Consider the following 18652-nt stretch of genomic DNA (forward strand, 5'->3'; position numbering starts at 1 on the left):
ATTGAAGGCTGGCACGCTAAGATTATTCATCAAGGTTCCTCCTCGGCGTTCATCCGAGGATCCTCCTTTACGCCGCCCCCCCCCCCTCCCATTTTCGCTGTTTTGTTTGGTTCCCCTTATATAGCCCTCTTCTCACCATCTCTTTCTTCCACCTGTTGATCATCTGTGCGCTTCTCTCCTGACCGTCCGTCCCATCAGCTGTGTTATCAGTAATCATGTGATTTGTAGTGGCCAAGGTTACCCTGTCCAGGAGTCACATCTCCATTAGGGCGGTCAAGGGATTAGGTGAGTGCATTTATTGTGGAGATGACAAACTGTCCTAAGCTTGTCCCCCCACTTTGTGTTGTCCTCGGTTCGCCGAGGACAGGGTCATCCTCGGCGAGGTCCTTACAGCCCAGGCCTCAACACAACGTCCTCGGGCAATTCTCCATCCTCGGCATGGGCCTTGGGCCGGGTGTAAAATGGGCCGAGGCTATCAGACTTTCAGGCCCCACATTTTATATAATAAATTATTATAAATTTAAATTTAAATTTATCTGTTTTGGTATTTCCTACTCAATAAATGAGTGACACTTGTTTCAAAAAACTACATCACACTAATCCAATAAATGATTAATTTATCTTCCCAATAGTATAGAAGATTGTGATTAATTTATTGGAGTAGTCTGATGCGGTTTTTTGAAACAAGTGTCACTCATTTATTGGGTAGAAAATGTCAAAATAGATGTTGAATTGGTATTACCGAAACATGGTATACTTTCTCCCAAATTAGATAGTTGCGGTATCAAAAAAAATAAAAAATAAAAAGATAGTTGCCTGGTGTGACTTTACATTACTTAATTCACCATCCATGTCAAAGTGGTGATGCTAAGACGAGACCCAGGGTTATGTCTGTGGCCCGGGGCCATCATTAGGCTTCCAAAAAAGCTAAAGTGATGGATAGGGGGTGCCCTCATTAGGCTTCCAAAAAAGCTAAAGTGATGGACACCTCTCTCCTGGGTTATGGTAATTGAGGTAGGATAGAAAATTTGTAATTTGACAAAACTTAGGTCCACATGTTTAGCTGTTTTATTTTAGGTTTTACAATTGAAATCAAATATATAATTGTATCGATTAGTATGGAAAAAGCCATGGTATCTTTTATAAGGAAAATTAAACTCAACTATGAGGCATTTGGTCAATGCAATGACATTGTTGAATTTAAGGACACTTTGTAACTAAGTTTTACCCTTTGTAATTAATTATTTATTATTATATAAAGAGGAATAAAAATACTCCAAAACATTTGCTATGCTCCATTTCATGCTTCACAAATAATAATAGGCATGAGTGCTTCTCTCCCTATTTTGTCAAAAAAAAACTTCCTGTTAACCTTAAAAACAGTAAATAATGTTTTATTTTTCTGCTAAAAAAAATTTAACAAAATGGTTGCTATAATTCTAAAAACAAAAAGTTTCTTCATAGTACTGTGTGTAAAACATAGAAAGGAAATATAAACACTCCATCGAAGTCAAATTTTACTGCGAGATCGATCTCAAATATATTTATTTAATTATTTTGCCTAAACGAAATTCAGCTGCTTGATGAGGATAAATAAACACGCATCTACTTGATTCAGCTATCACAAAGCTCTCAAAGTCCAAGGACAGGATGGTAATTAGTTACGGTGCTCAACAAATTGGATGCTTGATTTCACTCTTTTTATTATAGGCAAAGAAATAGGATGTATTTGTGATGAAATTCGGAAATTTTAACAGGTTTTGGTACGTGAAATATTTGAAGGATTTGTTTTTTGTTTTTTATTTTTTTAATTAGAAAAATCTTAAACCCGACCAGTTGCATTATTTTTTCTTTAAAAAATTTATTTAAATTATGCATAATTTTTTTCTTTCTAAAAATTATCTAATTTGACTTTTTATTTTTTAATACATAATATATATATATATATATATCATATATAATTTTTTTAAATGTAAATTTTCAATTTATTCTACAATTTCATTTCATGGAGATGATGAAAGATGATAATCTTAAGTCATATATCAAACATCCAACAATAAAATTAAGAGAAATGTTATATCCACAACATTTTCACAATAAATTTCAAGTGATAAGAAAGTAATTTTAATATTATGTTCATATTAAAAATTTAAAACCAATAATAACTTACTATTTAAAATTTATTGTGAAAACTTATAAAAATATTATGAATATAACACTTCTTTAAAATTAAAACATGCCTCTATTCTTTTTACTTACTAATAATACAATATAAGTTTAAGGATACAACACTTTATAATTTTTACAGCTATCGTCATGTTTTGCTGTGATCATTGCATAATAAAAATAGTGTGAGCAGTGAACAAAAAGGGAAAAAAATGTTGTTGCAGTTAGAAAGTGACATATTACTTTTATGATTAAAATGTGAATATATTGACCCTATTTTAGCCTTGGGCCAAGTACGAGCCAAGTGCTTGGGCCTATTCCGTGTGATAAAAGTCTTGGGCCAAGTACATGCCTAAACTACATTCTCCATTAGTAACATCTCTGACCCACTGAGCTCTCTCTAGCTATCTCAACAGAAAATGGAGGCAAATGTGTTAGCACTAACAAGGATGAGCAGCTTATAGATGGGCTTCCAAAGGAGTATTATGATGATGTATGTATGTATGTATGTAGTTGTCAATATGCATCAGCTATGGCGTTCTTTTCACCTTTTCTTAAATGGGTGTCTCTTATTTTTCTTGTTTTGCTATGTTGACTGGATGATTGTTCTTTTTTGATTATTGGGTATTCAAATTTATTGATTTCCTGAGATGGGTCAATGGTAGATTTCCCATATATGCCACTAAATCATTAATTTGTGCGTGTATATATATATATATATATATAGTGTTTGTAAAATGGTTAATGGCAGTCACCGTGTGTAACTTTGCTAAAGGAATTTATTAGAGTGGGTCTTATTGATTTGTTTTCGAGCTGATAACTAAAGGCCCACTGTCTGCTACACTTAGTCCTGACTAGAGTGTTTTGCAATTTTTAATACAAATTAATTACAGTAAAAGAGTGTGTTGGAATCATTTGGCACCACACCAATAAATGGTTTGGTATGTTTTGACAGTGATCACATATTTGAGATTTATGTGTGCAAAATTACATCATGCAGGGTCATGTTACACTTGAGCCTCTATTACTATGAAAAATATTAGAATAGCTTATGAAGTTAGGCTTTACTCAATCTCAGTCAATTTGAAGTGCTTTTCTATAACAGCTTTAATGGAATGCCTTCATAGCTTACAAATTGAGCAATCTGAGTTTATTGTTTGTGAAATTACAATTGACATGCAAGTTAAAGACGAACCTCTTTTCACAGTTGCCTATTACCAGTTAAGAAAAATTTATTTTGAATTATATTGCATTGTCCATGTCCTCCAGAATTAAATTTAATTTATAGCATTACTGTTTCCCATTTTATTACTTTCACATATATATAGCTTAATCCAATGTTATAATTTTCTTAATTCTTGAAATATTTTGTTCACATTATGATCACTCCCTCAATTGAATGGATAACTGGTCCTGATTGATGGGTTTTGGGGCATCGTGTGCATTCTGTATATAACAACATGTTGCCTAAATGTAAAACCCACATTCTTATTATGTTGAACTCACGTAACCTCTAAGATGTGCACTATTTGGAAAGTTGCATTAACCTACTCTAGGTTAGGAATGGCAACGGGAAAAGACAAAGGAGCTTCATCGAAGACGTCAACAGGAAGAAGAAGAAGAAGAGGAAAGAAAGATTGAAGAGTATCGTGAAATTGGCACACGCTTGAAAGGGTATCCGGAAGAAGATGTTAGAAAAGCACGGAGATTGGTTTCGAGCTTGATCAGAGCTGCTGAAGAAGTTGAAGAGGTAATCATAAATTACAGTATTCATGCCTCACAAATGGCTTAATCAGTCAAGGGATTGAGGCTTTAAAATTGTGAGAATGTGTTCATTTCTAAAGAGTGCTTTCTGCATACACATGGGTCGATAGAAGTCCTTCTGAAAAGTAAAAGCCCTTTCCTTTTTCCTTTTTTGGCTGCTTTTGTTTTCGTTATGAAGGAAATATTTATGTCTTTTATCTAAGGACATCTCATTTTGTTGCTGTCCATACTCATACATCCTTTGTAGCTTGTAGCATTTTCCATAAGTGGGAACTTGAGTCAAACTATTCATGTACGATAATTGTGACTGTTGATTAACTTTCTTATATGCAGGAAATTGAGAAAGCTGCTGAGAAAGGAGAACTCAATGAACTTGTTCTAATGGTCATATGGAATCGCCTTGATCTTGCTAGAAGTGACGTAAGTTAGTCTTTTGTTGTCTCTAAATTCTGTGTGGCATCTTTTCTTTTAATGCAATGTTGTTGTGGTGTAATGTTTTGCAAACATTTTTTAGTGTGCCAATGTAAATGTTTGCAATCACTGATTATTGTAATGTTCAAACTTGATGGCTGCCTTTATTAATTTCTCTATAGGTGTAGGAGTGTTTATGGCATTTCAGCATTAGTTTCGTAAGTCTCAAAGATTTGTAAATACTTATAGAACCAAATTTTGTTTTTTTTTTTTTTTTTCCTATTTTTTTTATTTAAAAGAAAGTTTTTTTTACACGAGTTTGAAGAAAATAATATGTATCATAGATTAGAATCTGGAATTTATGAGTATCAAATTCTCAACTAATATTTCTCATGAAGGAAAAGTGATGAAGTTAATATGATTAGCTATTTCTTATAAGCAAGGCATCCATGTTGATTAAGGAATCTGATGACAAAATTACTCTAAATCGCATATTACTTATGATTATTTGGAGAAAAAGAGAGTTCGAGGTCTTCTTTTAGGAGGTTTCTCTTACTTAGAAATAAGGTATCAAACAAATAGAGATATTAAAGACCATTGAACCTTCAATGTCAATCTGATATCCAACACAATGCCTGAAACTTAAGGAAAATCAAGCTCATACTGGTCATGGGTTGAGAAAGGGAATTTAAATCAATATCTAATTTCTCATTGTTCCTCAACAACTCAATGGTAAAGCAGTTGGTTGTTAGCTGACTATTCATAGGTTTTACTACATATGTCTAACAAATAAATTTGCTCAAGTCCTCTTAATTTGTATTTTTGTTTTAAGGCAAGAATTGGGAATTTATTTGTCCTTTTTAGCATAAGGCTTTGCCTTGTCCTTTTTTCTTTTTGGTTCCTTGTAAATCTTAATAGTATGAGTTCAGTAGAACTTAATATAATGCAGTCTCTTTATCTCTCTCTCTAATGTTGATTTATATATTTATCTCATTTTCCAGGAAGAAAAGGATGTTATAAGAAGTCTTGATCTGTTATATAGAAGGGTTGAGGTATTCACTACTTTTCATATAATAGTGCCATGCTTAAATTCATTTGTTTCAATACACAGGTGGGTTTTAACTTTCAAAACCAAATGCTGAACGTTGTTAAATCTTATCTGAAATCGTGCTGATTTTTAGTAGAATCCTTACATAATTATTCCAGCCTAGCACATCTTGCACCGTGACACTCCTTTAGGCCCTTTCCATTTTGTAGTTTACTTTCTTCGTTGCCTTACTTGGGAGAAAATAGAATTATAAGCTTTGAATTTTACTTAATATTTTAGACTGAGATTTTGAAATGGGAGGCTACTCCTGCCATGAGACTGCTCAACGATCTTTTGAATACGCATGATGGGTTTGATGATGAAGGCTGGATGAAGGAATGCAAAAAACGCATGGTGGACACCTTTCCAAGAGAGGATCCATTAGCATTCTTGTTCCAGCAGGATTTGACATTGATAAGGTATGCTGCAAATATACAAATTATATTTCCTATGGCTTTGATCAAACTACATGATAGCCACAGGCCCACAACTAGCATGTTTCTTGTAGAATTCACGGATCTTTCCTTTTTTTTCTTTTTCATCTGTATGATGGTGCCTTTTCTTTTAGCTGTACCGAAGAAATCTATTAGGGTATAGAATGACATATTGGTTATTCTCATATAAACCTCTCTTGCATGCACACATTCAAGGAATCAGGAGTGGCATCAGACCACCAGGACAATCTCTGCATGTAGGGACAAGCGCATAACCATTCTTTTTGTGAAGGCACAGAATGAAAAATTATAGGAGTTGGTATTGATTGTAGGAAGTACCTAGACTAATTAGAGGAACATTCACATTTCTCCTTCTTGGGCGGTAAAATAAAAGCATGGCTCTATTATATCCAAGATAATGGAACATTTTTCTAATGGGAGATCATTTAATGTTCAAGATAAAACTAACCAGTCTGGGATTGCTTCATTCAACTTTGGAGCAGATGATATATGTCACAACTAGATCTAATATAAACACTATATCCTATTGGTCAAATTAATTTGTGTTTGATTTAACTTCATAACGGCTTACTTTTTCCCCAATAGCATCAAGGGCCACTTCGACCTCCACTTGAAGCTGATGATACACTTTTAAGGGTAGACTTTGTCAGAGAGGTTAATGCATTGCTACAAGAGGTCCGGTATCAACAAACTGAAGCACAGCATGGACAAGATTCGTTTGATCCTGAATCTGTTGCGAGTAGGTTGAAGCAACAGGAGAAACAAAGAGCCATACGCCAAGTAGAATCACTGCTGGACCTGGCCATAAATTTGAAATGGTAGCCATACTTTGTCCCTTTTATTGCTAATATGGGGTTTTGGAATCCCAGTTTGCTACATTTGTATGCTGTGCCCGGGTTTATTCTAGCATTTGTATTTATATTAGGACCTTTCTGCGCTTATATTACAGTTGATCTATAAAAGAAATTATGTTTTTTTGTGCACAATTTCAAACTGGAGTTTTCTTCTTCTTTCCTTTTCTTCTTTTTTCAATGAATATAAGTTTCCTTCAACCAAACTGGAAAAATACATGAAAGCTTCCAGCTGTGCAAATCCCATGCAGTTAAAGAACGTACCGTGATACAATGAACTCAAGTAGTGGTTACTTCTTCACTGCTATAAGAACACTGCCAACTCATGCTAAAATTTGTAGTGGCACCCAAATCAACTAAGACAATGCCTATCTCTCCAGTATTAACATATGAAGAAGCAAGTAATATCAACATGACAAAAATAAGGGGGTGGGGTGGGGGGGTAGGGGAAATGAAAGAAGTATCGAGTGGACTTATCTTTTGCCCATTAAAAATGAAAACAATCCCAATTCCCCTCTCTTGACTGGGCTTATGTCCATCTAATATTGAACTTACTAGTGGCTGACCAAAAATGAGGCCTATAACTTGAGGCTAAAAGGGTATTTTCCTGTCTGTAAATTATCCTAATTGTCCAAAGATTAATTCACAAAAGCTACCCTTATCAAAACCAATAACCAAGATTGCTGCATCTCTAACTGAAATCAAATTCTTCCTTCACCGAGCAAAATAAAGACAAGTGCATGAGTTTGCATTCCTAAAATTGAACACAACTTATAGTTGAGATTAAATGAACCAAACTAAAGATGAATAATTGAGTTAGTGGTTAATTACTATTATCTTTCATGCAAACAAAGCCCCAGTCTTGAGAAATTGAGGCAATTTATAGCTATGGCTGATTTAGTTAATGGGTTACAATAATAGAGAGTTAAAACCTGCTATTATTGTTATGCAAGCAAAAATAATGGTAATACACCACATCCACATATAAGAATATTATCACCATCTTCTTAGCTGTTAAACAGTCTTCCAATCACAAAAGCTACCCCTCTCAAAACCATATTGCTTCTTGCATCGTTACACTGACATCAAATTCCCCCATCACCAACCAAATTAGGGCAAGTGCATGGGTGTGAATTAAATTGAACAATACTTGTATAACATGATCATCCAAAAGTTAAGATTCAATGAACTGAACTAAAGACGAATATTTGAGTTAGTGGTTCATTACTATTGTCGTTCACGCAAACAAAGCCCCAACCTTGTGAAAATTGAGGCAATATATAGCAATGGCTGGGTTACAATAATATAGAGTTAAAGCTTGCTATTATTGTTATGCAACAAAACCTCAATCTAAGAAAGATTGTCTGTATGAATGTAAACAGAAAATTGATTGTCCATGCAAGATTGAAAATATGCACATCACTAAACTATGAAAACAGTGCTTTGATGCCTTCAAACTCTTCTCACAGTCTAGCGGGTTCATGTGGGAAGAGTTTCCTTGTTATGTTTAATTTTCTAGTTTTTTTACTTAAGTTATGATGTATTATCTGTCAGTTATGGTATTATGTTATTATGGTTATTTGACATAGTAGTCAAAATTGTCGTCCATGTATTAATGCATTGCAATGCTCTGTTTTTGTACTCTAAACAGAGCGAATTCTCTGTTCAGTTCTGTAAGAGTAACAGACTTAAACGACACCATTTCAGTTGAACATAGTTAAGTAAGACGCGTGGCATGGTAAAGTTAAACAGAAACAGCATTGTTCAGCTGTAAATCTCTTCATTATTTGAAATTCTGTTATAAGCCTAAAGGAATAAAGAAGCTGTGGTCACTTCTACCACACTTCTTGAAAGAGTTCACAGAGTTTAGTGGATGTGACAATCAATGGCCCATTCCAAACTCCCCCACAATAAAAAGTTGAGGTTCCATGATGTTACACCATCTCTACAACACAAATGCTAGTAACAAATTATGTTTGAGTGCTTACTGTATCATGATTAACAAGGAGCATGTAATGAATCAAAACTTCTAAACCATCTGGTTATCTGCAATTTTTATATAGTAGTTCATTTTTCAAGCTTCATCTAATAAATAAGCTTCAATTGCCTAATGATTAATTAAGCAAAAGCGAAGAGAATTTCTAAATCATCCTCTCCAATCAAATTCACTTTTATTCATTTATTGGAGCCTTCCTAAAGAAGAGCTTGCCTCTAACCAATAAAACCAACTGACAACTAAATCCACCTGACAAAAACATTTGCCAGCTAATCTAGGGGCATTCACTATGTAGTTTATGTTCATGCCAAATCAATCATTCACTTTAGCACAAAACATCACCTAGTTCAGCACTTTGAGCTTTATTTAATCACACAAAACCGAACACATCCTCATACACCAAACTAAACACAGTTCTGCTAAAACCAAATTAAACATGCATGGAATGAAAAGCAAAACCCATTGGTGAGAGCACTGCCCTTCATTGGGCCTATTGAGAAAATATGTATGGATTGGCCTGGTGTGTACTGAACTCAAGCATACCAGACAGGCAACCAATATTCAATTCTTTTGGCTGAGAAATCTTCAAAGGAAAAGAAATTGAACAAAGAAAAGGTCTGTTGCTGCATAGACTAGAAGTTTTGCCTCCAAAGTACAGGTTTGCATGACTAAACCTTGAAATGTTGACTGAATTGGTTTTTCCACATAACATACAACCATCTGTGATTGTGAACATGTGTTGGAACTGTGTACATTGGTGAGACCACTTTAACCCAAGCATGTCCATGCTTAATTTCTAGACATAATCACTTGAAGCAGCTTAAAAAATTACATCTTTAACATAAAACTAAATGGGATTAATATAATTGTCACATCCTTTGGTAAAGACAAAAATAATAATCTTATTAATGAATTTACACAGGTTTTTTCAGCAGCTATTGACTACTAAAAGAACATTATCATCTGCTGCACTTCAATTTTATTAATACATTATTATACAAAAGAAGGGGTTCAACTTCTCACAGTTACTAACTTTGCATTGTGGAAGGGGAAGAGTAGGTATGGGAAATTTTCAGTTACTTTTTAGGCTGCTGCTAGCTTCAAATATATATCTTCTTATAAACTTTGGATATGTTTGGTTGTATGTTAAATAATTATTATGTAAGAAGTGAAAGCTCGGAAATGTGTCGAAAACACACGAGCTGTTTAGACCCCCAAATTAAAGTTATGGCTTGGTTGATTTTACATTAATTTAATACTAAGTGCAAAATAGTGTAAACACAAGCGTATAAGCAAGACAACTATTCTAATCCATATTTAATGCAACACAACAATAAAAATGAAATGAACAAGAGTAGGGAAGAGAAATGCAAACACAAATAACATCGAGACGTGTTATCGAAGAGGAAACTAAAGAACTCAGTGAAAAACATCTTCGCCGCCTTCCAAGCGGTAATCGATCCACTAGACAATCAGTTGGGATACATGAGTTAGCAAGAGACCCTTCAAGCCTAATCTACGATGTACCTAAGCCCTCCAAGCTACTACTCCAACAAGACTTCTCGAAACCGTGTCTTGTCTAACTTTCTGGATCCCACAATACGCCTGATTGCATCCACCAAGCCTCACTGGCTTCTTTTGGCAAATCCCTAAAGCTTCCCAAGCTCCAAATCACTCTCTACACTCTGAATAGGTATGGGTTGTGTTTGGGTACAAATCCTCTCTTAAGGTATGACAATGGAGAGGGATAGAGAAGAGGCTACAATGATTTCTCACTAAGAATGAGTAGCTCTCTCTCTAAAAGATAGGTGTATGTGTTGTAGAAAACCTATCTAGAGTTTTTCTCTCTAAATAGCCTCTTATATATTTGTGGATAATGAGGGTATATATAATATGGGTGAAGGGTAAGAAAGTCACTCTTTAAAATCCTCCAGGCAGAAAGTTTCGCGACTGTCTCGCGGAAAGGTCTTACCCCCGAGACATTCGTGAAAACGACAGCCTAGCACGACTCTTCAGCTTCCAGTCATGTGCTTCTCACATGGCTCTTTCGCGAATTAGCTTTCAGCGAGACACTCGTGAGATCCACTGATTCTTTGTTTAAGCTTGAGTCTTCACCAACTTGATACTAAACCCAATACAATAAAATCTCACAAAATATAAGGAACAAAATTAAAGTAATTACAACACTTTTTGTCATGGAATAAAGCCAACATAAAACATAGTTGTAAATCATAACTTTACAGGAAAAAAATAGAAGAAGTTGTAATGAATAAAAAAACTACAATATCCAAGTACGGTAAAAATACCTTGTCTTGCTCAACCTATCTCGTTCTATCTTGTGCATGTTTTCCCTCATCTGCTTCCTTTTTTTTTTTTCTTTTTTTTTCAATCACTTTATCATTAGTGATGAAGTTACCTAATTAGGGATGGAGAAAATACCTCCGACCCATTGAGTCCTTAATCTACCCTCTCATCTTGTGTGGTGTTCTTTCTTTGTAAATAGGATAGAAAGCTAGGACAAAACACCATGCTTTGAGCTTGTCCCACCCCATTGTCACCATATTTTAACATTTGAAATGAATTATTAAACTTTTAATGAAGGGCAAGAAAATGTATATACGAAGAGAATGGGATGGTATCATTTGCATGATGTAAAACTAAGTAACCATGAGTCATTAGATGCACTATTGAAATTGAAGTTTCTTTATTTATTTATTATTATTATTATTATTATTTAGAATAGAGGGTTAATATGTTTTGTTTTATATATTATTATTATATTTTAGAATAGAGGGTTAATATTATTACAATTGTAAGTAGCGGAACCATATTGAACTCTCAACTAAAATGTAAGAGAACTAACATTTTCCTTATTAAAATATATTATAAAATATAAAACTATGTTGTATAATATTACAAATTATTTAATTTGCACCTTTTTAACAAATTCAATCATTAATTTCTTGCTTTTATAAGAGACACAATTTGGTTATAATGACAATTGCTGGTTTCTACGTAATAATCACCCTCGTACAATTATTAAAAAAACAAAAACTTTCAAATTGATACTACCATGATAATGCATAGTGTGGAGCCCGTGGGCCTGATAGCCTCGGCCCATCGGGTAGCAGGCCCAAGGCCCATGCCGAGGAACACTGACTATTCAAGGCTAAATTGGAGAAAGACTCTTTTCCCAATCCACGCCGAGAACCTCCTCATCCTCGGCCTGAAAATGGTTCCCCCCCCCCCCCCCTTCCCCCTCTTTCTCTCTACATATTTAGCTATTCCCAAAATTTGAAAATTTTCCCATTAATAATTGGTTAAGTATCTCTTCATGTTACGCTCCGAACCCAACTAAAAAAACTAGGCACATGACAACCGCCGCACGCTTATAAAGTAAGCACCCTACAAGTGTGCAAGGCCTTCTTAGTAACTAAAATTTATCATCAAAATTAAATCAAATAAATCCAAAATACCTCAATAATTTCTTTATGAATAGATCTCCAATAATTTAATAGGAACAAAATCCAAACCTCATGTACATAATGCCAATTGGCCAACAAATATAAAACTATTAGAAGACCATCCAATCCCAAAATCACTAGGCTTCTTTTCTTACTCACAACACAACATTAAAACTCCCAAAACTTGATATTCTTCACAATCTGAAATTGGAGGGGAAAAAGGGGTGAGTTGACAACTCAATAAGTAACCAAAATCCTAACAAGTCTATCAAGCAATAGATCTGTAAAGTATAAGATGTAATATGTGTTTTCAAAGTTATAATATACTATGTGTTTTCAAAATAATTGAAGTAGTTTCATAGTCTTAAAATAATAAATTACAAATAGATCACATACTTTAATCTGACAAATATATCATAAATGGTTTAGAAAAGTAATCAGTTTTCCATATATCAAAGCTATAACTTACAATATGTTCCAAAAAGATACATAAGCAGTTTTAATGCCCCAAAATAATTCAAATACTCAAATATTTCCAAATTCACATATGCAGTTTTAAGGACTTAAAATAGTTCAAATATTCAAACATAATTCATATTCTTAATAATCTTGTGACTATGGTCACGCTATATCCCCGTGACTGGGCATCAAAGTACCAATGAATAACTCTCATTGGTTGGGTATCAGAGTACCAATGAATAACCCCCATTGGTTTGGGTATTAGAAATACCAATGAACAACCCCCATTGGTTGGGTATCAGAGTACCAATGAACAACTCCCATTGGTGGGTATCAGAGTACCAATGAACAATCCCCATTGACTGGGTATTAGAGTACCAATGAATAACCGCCATTGGTTTGGGTATCAAAATACCAATGAATAACCCCCATTGATTAGGTATTAGAGTACCAATGAATAACCTCCATTGGTTAGGTATCAAAGTACCAATGAATAACCCCTATTGGCTGGGTATCAGAATAAATTTATAGTCAGATTGTTCATAATCATATATATGAAATCATAGTTTCTAACAAAAATATATCTTATTCAAATATATATATATATATAATCATATATTCAATATTCAAATCTATTTTTGATATTTCCATAATTATTTACTTTAAATCAATATAGCCAAAAAAAACAATTAAATAAAAATGAATCTTATATTCAATGCTCATGTATATTTGTGATAATTCTTTACTTGAAATCATTAATACAATAGAAATAAAATTGTAACAACTATAAACAATTTTCAATAGTTAAAATACGCGCAAAATAAAACCAATTAGGATAAGGTTACTTACCTCAACTAGCTCACTACAAAGAACTTCTCCCTAACACTTTCTCTAAAATTCTTAGATATCACCTAAAAATTTTAAGGCACCGTTTACTCAATAATCAAATAATAAGAATAACTTGCAAGGTACTTGGCCAAAAGAGAAACTTCTAAAGTATCCAATAATTTCTCACTATTTAATCTCCTACAGTTTCTTTATGGCTACATTCCACATTCTGCAACACAAAATATCATTTGTATTAACTCTATTTAATTTTGTTTCACGCAACAAAAAAATCCCAAGCACTACGTAATAGAAGACTCTCCTCACAAAGGACAGAGAGGGAAGACAGGGGACCGGTCCTATAAGTAAGTGAGCAATGCTAACTAAAATTGCTAGTGAAATGTTTCCATGAGATATCACAAGATGATATGAAATCACATTATCCAAAGAGTAAGTCGCATGGAGTGTATAATTACTATCAACCTAGACCGCCCAGTGAAGAAAACTTTTTATCCCCTCCCAAAAAAAAATCAGATGATTCTCCCCGTAAAACAAAATTTTTGTTTATTCAATGCCTCTCTCGATTTTTTGATCTTTCTATTATTATTATTATTTAGGCTAAAAAGTTAAAGCATTCATAAGGACTAAATACTCTGTAAAGCTGAGCACAATCCCTAACAAAAACAAAAAGCCTCTATCTCTTATCTTCATAGACTCTAAAGTGTAATAGGCTATTGGACTAATGGTGGTCAAACCAATAGTCCACTGTTTCTTATAATAAATATTCACAAAAGAGTAAATATGCGCCCAAAGCAACTCCATTACCAACAAAGCACCAGAATAAAGGATATTACAGAGAAAGACGTACAGTGAAAATAGGGATTTTATCACCAATTCCAACCCTTCTCTGTTTACACTACCGTCGTGAAACCCATAGGAATTTTTTTTCATAAGTTCGCTTATGGCCAAAAAAAATACCAACATAAAATATACTCAAATTCCAATATAACTTAGATCTGACAAGAAAAAGAATCTTGGCTCTTACCTCAATTGTGCAGTCAAATCTTCTCTACCTGAATATTTTGGATAGTCTCCTCTCTCAAAATATGTCATTATACGCGAACTTAAATTAGACTATATATTGCTAGGGTTTCGACCTTATTTTTAAAAAAAAAACCCCTTAGTAATAGTAATTTATAAAATTGACCCCATAAACAAATTTACTTAAATACTCCTCCTTTTAAATCCTTTTTTTTTCCCGGGTATTACACTTTACTTGAGAGGAGTAGAACCACTAGAGTCCTAGACTACAAAATTGTCTACATAAGAATTCTCTATTACGAAGGCATAACTTGATGTGAAAGATAAATTTTCGCTTGTTCCACTGGGGAGTCAACATTCTCCATATTACTTGGGAATGGTGAATCTATTACCGTGAATTTAACACTCTATTTGGTTGGAGGAAGAAAGAATGAAAGAAAATAAGGAGGAAATGGAAGAAATATAAATTGTTGTTTGGTTGAAGGGAATTTGGGTGGAAGAAATGAAAACATTAGTTGTTTCCCTCCGTAGTCCATCTTATTACCTCCAAATTTCGGAGGAAAATGAGATAAGTGTGAGTTCTTAATAGGCTTTTACAGTTCTTTTCCCCTCTCTTCCATTCTTACAAGTCGGAAGTCCAACACATCTAAAGAAAATATTGCTCCTTTCCTTTCCTTATTTTTTTTTCTTCCCCTCTTCTCTGTCTCTCATTTCTTTTCTTTCCTCCTTCATTTAACCATAGTGCAAAAGAAACAAAATCAATGATTCATGACTTTATCAAGCAACGTGCAAATTAGAATCTGATGAACATTGGCCACCCCAATATTCTGAACCATTAAGATTAATTTGTAAACTCAAAACAGGGCAGCACATTCTTTATAAGATGCCAATCAAAGACAACAGATTCACATGCCTACACCTTTGTTGGCAAGCTCAATGGTGTGTGCCTGCTATAAGAAATTATGGGCACTCCTCTACAAACACTGGACAAGAATAGTCAGGCAGCCCAGGAACTTTCTGTTTTTCAATAGAAAAATCACTATGATGTCATGAATATTAATTTTTTTTCCATCTCTCAAAACATCACTACACAAATCATGCCAAGGAGTGAACTAATTCAATCATATAACAGAAACAGACAACTAAAATAAAGAATATCAGTTTACAAATCCACACTAATGACAATGACTACTTTCTGGATAATCCGACAGTCTTACATGAGATATAAGCACTATTTCTACAATAATTGTATCGCATATCGCCACCATGTTTACAAGAAAACAACAGTTATAGATCACTTGGCAAGCATCATCCTCACAAACTCCTCATAATTCACCTGACCATCACCATCCAAATCTGCTTCACGTATCATCTCATCCACTTCTTCATCTGTCAGCTTTTCCCCAAGATTTGTCATTACATGTCGAAGCTGCATAATTTCAAACCATTAACACCAAATTAAAAACAAGTCCCAAAAGCAGAAAGAATCAACAGTAGATAGGTAGCAGTTACTTAATAAATATAACATAGGTTTGCATCTAATCTGAACAAAGTTAGAACTTAAAAGCAGCATCAAAGAGATGAACATGTGTTGTAATTACCTCTGCAGCAGAAATAAAGCCATTCTGGTCCTTATCAAACACCTTGAAAGCTTCTTTGAGTTCCTCCTCAGAATCAGTATCCTAGAAAATTAAAATAAATAAATAAATAATTGAGTCCGTGTTTGATTACACAAATTATACTTAGAACGATGTAGAACAAAAAGTTCTTTTACTTCCCAAAACAAGGAGAAGTTCAAGGGCTAGAAAACACCCTCAAGAAGAAAATTCATGCCTCAAGAGCGTATTTTGCATTCCACAGTTCCAAAATTTTATTTTATTTAACACGGCAAAACAATGGTTAAAAATCACACACTAAATTGAGCAGACAATAAACAGTAGTTGCCATTGATCACAAGAAGGGAAGTTTCAGAAATACAGGATCAGCTAAGTAACTTTCAACAAACAATTGAACGGTAGGTAGATACATACAAAAATAGATGCAAACATAGCTTCTAAATTTCTACTCTTCATTTTCAAATGAGATAGTAATAGAGCAAATTATTAGTCACCACCCACCAGCCAGCCAAAACACGGAAATGCAATAACCATGAAAAATATAGAAAATTGATTGGAAAGACATCTATAATGAATTTAGCGCATAAATGTCATGCACCTTAGAAGGAAAACCAGATAACATGGTAGCAAGCACCATAAAGAGTCTGTAAAGTAAACAGGATGATATTGATTGACATAGAATTGAGCTCACCTTCATTTTTCGTGCCATCAAATTCAGAAACTCAGAAAAATCAATAGTGCCATTTTGATCAGCATCAACTTCATTGATCATGTCCTGTAGTTCAGCTTCAGTGGGATTTTGTCCCAAAGATCTCATGACTGTTCCCAACTCTTTGGTAGTGATGCAGCCTAAACAAACAAAACATTCAGCATGAAGGTTTTCCCTTTTTAACGCTATATTATACTTCCAAAGAGAATAAAATAGCTTGAGTATGAGACAGAGCATATCACAATATCATACAGCTATTTGGAGCATCAACATTTCCAAATTTGAAATGAATTTTCCAAAACTGACAACAAAGGCTTTTCTGTTTTCAGAGAAATTTTACATATTCTTCAAATTGCTTTCTTATCACAAACTTTATTGAGCTCTACTACACTCAAAATGACCTGCCATGCTCTAAGGTCATACACTCTCTGTTATAAACAACAACAAAAGCATACACTAAATATCTGTGTGAAAAGTAATAGCTTAATACACCAACAGCAAAGAGTTGTTCCCAAGACAGTTGGAAAGAATAACAAGGAAGGTTCCCCTTTCCCTTTAGATAGAAAAAATAATGTCATGTCCATACTCCATACAGAGAGAGAGAGTATGTACTATGTATAGTGTTCACCTTCTTCCAGGAATACATACATACAAAAAATACAACAAAGACAAACGCACGAGTCATGATAATTCGAATGAATAAGTATAACAAGTACAACTCTACTACTACTACACATAATGATTAATTGATCATCATCATCATCATCTAATAGAATAGAGAGAGAGCATAAGATAAGAAAAGAAAAGATCCCAAAGTAAGTCAATGAATGAATGAGTCATTACCATCGCCGTCCTTGTCAAAGAGGCTGAAGGCTTCCTTGAACTCAGCGATCTGCTCCTCCATAAGCTGCTCCGCCATCTATCTATCTATCTAGGTCTGCTTTTTCTTTTTTTCAGGTCGTCGCAATATACCAAAAATACTAGAGACTAGAAAGAAAGAGTTTTTTTTTTTTTATTTCTAGTTTACCAAAAAAGAAAAAAAAAAAAAAAACGATTTTTTTTTTTTTTCTGGTCAACAGAGTTTGCTGAAGTTAGTAATAAATATTGACTGCAGCAGTGTCTATCCAATCCAACCCATTAAACATGAGTTATAATTTAATAATTTGTATCAATTATAATTTTAATATTTTGTACAAATACATAACACTTATTACACTTCTAAGTTTTTTTTATTGAAAAATGTAGTAATATTTTAAAAATATAAAAATAAGATAAAATTCTTTTAATGTGGGTTTAAAAAAAAAATGGGCCAATAAAAAAAATAAAGAAAGAGAAAAGTTTAAACATGAAATTTGTTTCTAAATAAGTAGGTTAGTAGGAGAGTAATCCTATTTTATAGGCAATGTTTTAGTGGGAGTTAAATATGTATTTTTATTTTGTTGTCCTTTAGTTCTGTCTCTACTTAAACTTAGGAAAATAGGGGTATTTTGGACAAAAAAAAATCTGGTTCAAATAGGGGAAACCCCTATTTAAAGGATTTTCTCTATTTGGACTGGATTTTTTTTTTTTTTTCAAAATACCCTTATCATTCCTAAGTTTAAATAGAGACAAAACTAAAAGATAGTCAAGTAAAAATACATGTTTAACTTGTACTAAAACATTGCTTGCAAAATAGTATTTCATACCCAAAAACTACTTTGAATAACTCCTGTCTTCATGCCTTTTGCAACTTTAGAAACTACCCACTATCATTACTTTTAGGAAACTACAAAACTTGCAAACTGTTACTACCTGTTGAGAACCATTTT

The 18652-nt window shown here is 33.7% G+C and overlaps 2 protein-coding genes across 2 annotated transcripts; one reads left to right on the top strand and one right to left on the bottom strand.

Annotated features, from left to right (window-relative positions):
- Positions 1-3195: 3195 nt before the first annotated feature.
- LOC136071565 (protein PALE CRESS, chloroplastic-like) lies at positions 3196-6869 on the top strand. Its single transcript, XM_065783021.1, is given in 7 exon segments — positions 3196-3321; positions 3728-3916; positions 4264-4350; positions 5343-5393; positions 5669-5807; positions 5810-5847; positions 6469-6869. Coding segments are annotated over 7 exon segments (867 nt in total). The 3' UTR covers positions 6706-6869.
- An 8776-nt stretch (positions 6870-15645) lies between these two features.
- LOC112019636 (calmodulin) lies at positions 15646-17836 on the bottom strand. The gene is made up of 4 exons (XM_024052155.2): positions 17688-17836; positions 16827-16984; positions 16121-16201; positions 15646-15948 (listed from the first exon to the last, which is right to left on the bottom strand). Exons 1-4 carry the CDS (start codon positions 17761-17763, stop codon positions 15814-15816), a joined length of 450 nt encoding a protein of 149 aa, XP_023907923.1. The 5' UTR covers positions 17764-17836; the 3' UTR covers positions 15646-15813.
- Between the last annotated feature and the right edge of the window lie 816 nt (positions 17837-18652).

This window comes from Quercus suber, unplaced genomic scaffold (assembly GCF_002906115.3).
Source record: "Quercus suber isolate HL8 unplaced genomic scaffold, Cork oak 2.0 scaffold_326, whole genome shotgun sequence".
NCBI lineage: Eukaryota > Viridiplantae > Streptophyta > Magnoliopsida > Fagales > Fagaceae > Quercus > Quercus suber.